Source organism: Scleropages formosus, chromosome 25, assembly GCF_900964775.1.
Source record: "Scleropages formosus chromosome 25, fSclFor1.1, whole genome shotgun sequence".
Taxonomy (NCBI): Eukaryota; Metazoa; Chordata; class Actinopteri; order Osteoglossiformes; family Osteoglossidae; genus Scleropages; species Scleropages formosus.
The window spans coordinates 18104220-18110219 of record NC_041830.1 but is presented as its reverse complement, the minus strand read 5'-3'; the positions used below and the strand labels follow the sequence as shown (position 1 = coordinate 18110219).

General features: G+C 59.0%; 1 protein-coding gene across 1 annotated transcript; it reads left to right on the top strand.

The window, feature by feature from the left end:
* The first annotated feature begins 1820 nt into the window (after positions 1-1820).
* Positions 1821-3417, top strand: LOC114909461 (neurturin-like). Its single transcript, XM_029248996.1, has 2 exons — positions 1821-2049; positions 2796-3417. Exons 1-2 carry the CDS (start codon positions 1821-1823, stop codon positions 3233-3235), a joined length of 669 nt encoding a protein of 222 aa, XP_029104829.1. The 3' UTR covers positions 3236-3417.
* The last annotated feature ends 2583 nt before the right edge of the window (positions 3418-6000 follow it).

Genomic DNA, 6000 nt, shown 5'->3' with positions numbered 1-6000 from the left:
GCTCTAATCCCAGCCCGTGATCCCGGAGCCTCCCGCGCCCAGCGCGAACCCTGCAGGGGGCGTCTGACGGGACCCGCGTCTCTGCTGTCTGACGGCAGCAAAGCTGCCCGTCCCACGTGTCCGGGTCACAGGCGAAAAGTCAACGAAGAGGAAGTGCTGCGGCGAGCGCCCCGTACCCGAGGAAACGGGCTTCATGGGGGCTCCGTCGGAGACACTGCAGGAAGAGAACAACGCCGCGGCACTGAGCGAATAAGCAAGGCACAAATAGGACAGGACAGGACAGGACAGGACAGTCAGGGACACAGAGGTTGGTGAGACTTGAACAAATAAACACTGTAGGACAGCAGGAAGTCCAGTGTGTCCCAGACTGCGTTGTGTCAATGCCGTCCGCTCGCAGCGGACGTGGACAAAATGTGCTCTTCGGCGGCTGCAGCGAAGAGGCTGTTTCTGTGCCTTGGAATGTCACTGTATGATGGAACTGGAGAAGAACTGAAGAGGAACTGGAGGGGATTTGGGTGGAAGCGGGGTGGAGGTGGAACGAAACCCAGCAGGTGATCTGCTGAACGGGTCCGAACGCAGTTCCCTCACTCGAGCTGGACACCCCAGTCAGAGCTCTGCTCCTTTTGAACCTGGGGGGGATGTGCACACCCCACCCGCCCCGCACACTGACACCTTTGGACTCGTCCAGCACACCGCAGTCCTTCAGCGTCCTTCATATCCCAGCGACACTGAGAACACAAGCAGGATGGAATGGTGACCGGGGGGGTCTGCCGGCGCTGCGGAGGGGCACTGCACACGTGTGCATGCGGATCGAGCACAATGGCCCTCTAACGCGGGGCCTGAGCGGAGCCCCCGGGCAACGCTGTCTGCCGGCCACACAATGGGAGGCCATTCCTTTGAGATGAGCCCAGCGGCTCTGGTTTCGCTCAGCGCAGGACAGAACCCCGATTCTTCTGCTTTCAGACGCGCCTCTTGTTGCCGCCAAAGACACGTGCGTCACGGCATCGTCAGGGTGTGTGCAGCAGCGGTGGTGGTGGTGGTGGTGGGGGGTTTGGGTGAGCGTCGCCCGACATTCAGCGCGGTTCAGCCAGGGCCCTCGGGGACGGATGAGCCTTTATGGACATGGGTCCGAGCGGCAGGCCTGGCACGCAGGTGAGCTCTCTGTAAACGGTGACACGGTGAGGACGCGCCGTCAGCAGAGCACGGCAAAAACACGTCTGAACAAAGTGCTTTGGAGGGTCACGGTCGTTTCCCCCTGCGCTGGTCCTGCCCACAAACACCCCCCCCCCCCCCCCGCAAACGAAAGCAACAACAAAAGCGCAATTTTACAGGGTGTGTGTGTGTGCACCTCCACAAGAACACAATGCAGTGAAGACGACCATTTACTCAATAATTTATCCATTTACAGAGCGTCAGCGATGCCCTGCCTCAGTGTGTTTCTAAACAAATAAAATTTAAAAATGCAAATGTAAATGTGTTGAGCGACAGCTGAAGGTCATTCCAGTGAAGTGTGTGTGCACATGCAAAGCGAGCTTCAGCGTAAAGTGACTTGCGCTGATTTAACCATTTGTACCCTCCCAGATAAATACCTCGAGCAAGGGCGTTACAGGAGGAGCTGGGATTCGAACCCGGATCCCGGGCTGCGTTTCTTTGGCCTCAGGGAGACACTAAAGTAGAGTCAGAGTCAAAAGACAGAAACACAAGGGGAACTTGCACATGGGATACACACAGAGTCAGGCAGGGGTGCGTATGCGTGTGTGTGTGACCGGACCGCTCCCCTCCCCTCTCCCCGCAGACTCCATGGTCGCGCTCACACTAAGATGAGGCTATGGAAGTGGAGCGCCGCGGCCCTCGCCCTCTGTGGGACCGTGCTGCTCGACGTCCTCACCAGGAGCGCGGTTCCCACGGGTCCCCGACTGCCCCGCTCCTGGCCTTCGACCGCACCGCGACCACAACCGCCACCGTTGTCTTCTTCCTCTCGGCCAAAGGGATTTGCGCGTCGTCGGACGACAAGGACGCCGGGCAGCATACAGTCCATCCTGGCCGAATGTAAGACGTCCGGTCGCCGCAGCGCTTATTCGCTCACTGTCACGGCAGCGACGCGACCCGACGCCCTCGAGCCGCGCTTACGCTGCGAGCCGACAGGTGGCGGTAAAGAGCACCCGGCGCAACAGCAGTGTGGAACCCGTCCGCTGAACTGAGCCACATCCACGGCGTTCATCACTGCTGTTGCTGCTCGGCGATGAGCGACGTCACGAGAAACACTCCACATGTCTGCGGGGTCAGTCGCTCATCGCTGGACAGGACTGCGGACACAGCCTTCCAAATTAGTCTTACCCTTAACGGAGCTCAAAGTTAGAAATAAAGTTGCAGACAGTATTTTTGGTTTGTTACAGCGACATTATTTAGTGCGACTCGGTGCTAAAATACATGCACTTTGGAGATATGCGCAAACAAAAAAGCGACAAAACAGCAAAGGTCCTTTACAGAGAGCGGTAGCCGAGGAGAGGAAAACAAAAGGCTCCAAACGCTTAGAAATGGCAGGACGTTAAACCGCTGGGGGGCCGAGCGCTGTGACCGCGCCCCCTGCTGGACGCCCAATGTGGTACAGCGGGCCAGGTGGGTGTTGGGGTGCAGGTGGGTCCACGCAGGACCAGCAGAGCGATTGAGGCCAAGCGCTGTGCCCCCTACCATCCAACAGCTCCTGTGTATGTGTGTGTGTGTGTGTGTGAGAGAGAGCGAGAGATACACACCCTTGTGCCTCAGGCCTCTCTGCCGCCCCCTTGTGTCCGCAGTCTCCTCCGTGTTCCAGAGCTTCACTGAGGGGGAGCTGCAGCACGTCATCGCCGCCCTAGTGGACAGGAAGGCAGCACGCGACGCTCAGCGCGACCCCCAGGGACGCAGGACGAGACGGGCGCGCGGCGAGGGTCGCGGGAGCTGCTCGCTGCGGGAGGCCGTGGTGAGCGTCACTGAACTGGGCCTGGGCTACGACAGCGACGAGACGCTGCTCTTCCGCTACTGCAGCGGGCGCTGCGCCGCGCGCCGCCGCAACTACGACGTGTCCCTGGAGCACATGAAGAGGGCGGGGCTCCTCAAAGGCGGCCGCCGGAACAAGGTGCGACGGGGCCCCTGCTGCCGGCCAATCGCCTACGACGACGACGTCTCCTTCCTGGACAACAACCACCGCTACTACACGATCCACGAGGTGTCGGCCCGCGCGTGCGCCTGCGTGTAGGGCCTCGAACCCGCATCCGGCACGGGCCGCGCCGTTCCAGGGACCGACTCGCTTCCGCGGCTCTTCCTCTTGCCGACAGCTAGTCGGCGCATGCCTTTCGCGGGACTGGCGAGCTGCTTGTCTGTTAGGTCGTTACAGGAACTGAAGACCCCAACCGGCGAGAAAAGGAAAATCTACCTCGATGCCTCAGAAATGGGTGGTGCAAAGGCACAGCAGGGCAGGGATGGGTACCTCAGTGCCATCACCTGGATGGTGGACGGCGGTCACTCGGCAACGTGAGCGTCGCTGCTCTTCAGCAGAACTGGTCCGCACGTGAACTGCCCACAAGCTGCTGCGGCTCAGAGAAGAGCGCCCCCAGCGGTGCGGCGGACACACCGCAGGACCGCGGCACGACCGCCATTCGCTTTGCCAAAGTACAGCGACCGTTCGGTTATTATTCACAAGCCCTGGACTGAACGGCTGGATTTCACTCCTGCGGTGGCACAAACGCATCGGCTCTCATCGCGAACGCTGCGCCGCGGGGAAAGAGCCCTGCGCACACGGCGCGCGGTACAGCGAGGGCCGAGCTCCCGCCTCCCTCCTGTTCTCGGTCTTCATCTTTGTATTTACAGCAACTGGGGTCTGTAAAGTGTACGAGAAAGAAAAACAGCCTGCAAAGATTCGTGTACAACCCGAGCCACTTATTCTGAGTGTGTTTCACGACAAAGTCACGTCCCACACGTCTTGTTGACCTTTTCGCTTGCGGTGTTTTTGCGTCTTTCTGTTCCGTCCTCCGTCTCGCTGCCGTTTGACACGGGACCAAAACGAGCCCGAAAGCGCGGCGGGGAATCGGCCGCAGGGCCACAAGGACAGCGCCTCTCGGGGACGGGACCTGCACGAAGCTTTCGAGTGGCACCTCAGCGAGGTGTAACACGAGCGCACGCACAGGGTAGTCTACAGGGTGCCGTGTCACGTACGGTATTTGTACCACATTTTAACAGCGTCGCGTTTCAGGAGCAAGTGTGGAGCCGCCGTCTGACTCACGGAGCCTTCGGTGCGTCCCACCCCTGGGCGGCGATGCTCCGGTGGGACGGACACGGCTCCGTCCCCATCCCCGCAGCCGCGGCACAGTTATTGCGGGAAGGGGAGGCGAAACGGTGCTGGACACACGGTGCCTCCTCGCAGACCTGTAGAGACCTCTTAGCGTAAAGTCCAATCAAGTCGTTAGCGCAGCGGGATAATTAAAGACACGGGACGCCCTCGGGGACAGCAGCACCGGGCGTCTCGCCGGCCAAAAGCCTATTAGGGTCACAGAGGCAACGCGGACAAACCCAAAGGGACACGTTAACTCAGGTAGAGCCCTCGTATTTCTGCATGTTTACTAGAAGGTGACGAAAGCGACCAGGTAAAGACACAGGGAACGGAGCTGACATGATTAGAGCGCGTCTAAAGAAAACGCTGTGTGCGTGTCTGCACGTTTCCTGCGGACACCTTCGTCGTCCTCGCAGCGTGCACGGCTCGACTGGAACCAACTGGACCCGACACACCGCTGGCACCTTTGCCGACTGCTCCCCGGTTGCCGCGCTGCTTTGGCACTGGGACTATTTCTCTCTCTTTGCTGGGTTTATTTATTTGGGCAGAACCTTCTGGAAAATAGAGTGTTTGTTTACTGAGTGCCTGGGTGCCAAAGCGCAGCTCACATCTACTGTCATCTGTATCCTGTTGTGAGTCATCACTGAAGTGCCCCCCAGCCCCCCTTCCCGTCCACCCAGCACATTTCGTTAAAAAGGCTCTGAAAAAGGGGCCCAACCTGCTCTCTGCGTGGTAAAATACCATGGTAGAGTACGCGGACAACATTCTATTTCAACAGAAGCTCGGTTTCCATAAGTGTCTCGTGTGTGCGGCGGAGCGGCGACGCCTTTCGCCGTTTCCCCGTCATTACCCACAAGGCCCCGGGTCAAGTTGCCGTAGGCTCCTCGCCACCTTTGGGGTTCATTGGAACTGTTGCGAGCTCGACGAAAGCGCTCGCTGTGACCGCAACCCAACCGTACGGCCGTACCTGGGAAGACAGGTGCTTCCTGCGAAAGGGGGCGGAGACTGCGTCAGAGGGGCTGTCGAGACCCACAACAGCAAACGGGCGCGCGCGCGCGCACACACACACACACACACACACACACACACACACACACACACACACACACACACCCCCTGCTGCGCTGAGCCGTGACCGTGTGCACCACAGGGACCGTGGGAAGCGTGGCAGCCATCCATGAGCTGAGTGCATGTTTGCATTACGAAATGCCGCAGGTCATTATGGCTGCAGACACAACAAACGCCAATGAGCAGCTGTGCCACGACGACCACGATGATGATGATGATGATGATGATGATGATGGGCACCTTGCATCCCAGAGCGAGCGGCCGTTTCGGGTGTTGCGGTTACCCGGACCACAGGGGCGTGCGCGGTAACTCACTCTGTTCTGTAGAACGACTCAGTACTACTGCACAGCCTTTTCTCCAAGACAAATGACAATCCGCTTACCCTGATTTACCTATTCATACAGCAGGATACATTTACTGTGTCACCTCAGGCTCCGTACCTTGAGCAGAGTACAACAGCGGAAGGTGGGATTCGAACCCAGCTCCTTTGACTATGAGGCGATGGCTGTAGGAAGCGCGCGCACACACACACACACACACACACACACACACACACACAGTTACGGTAACATTTTTGCCCCCAACGCACCTTGCGAACGTTCTGGAATTCAGTTCTCAGCGCTACA

Excerpts from the sequence above, each read along its gene's own strand:
- LOC114909461 (XM_029248996.1), top strand. The coding sequence starts at position 1,821 with ATGAGGCTATGGAAGTGGAGCGCCGCGGCCCTCGCCCTCTGTGGGACC. Across the intron at positions 2,050-2,795 it reads ACAGTCCATCCTGGCCGAAT|TCTCCTCCGTGTTCCAGAGC; the intron begins GTAAGACGTCCG and ends TTGTGTCCGCAG.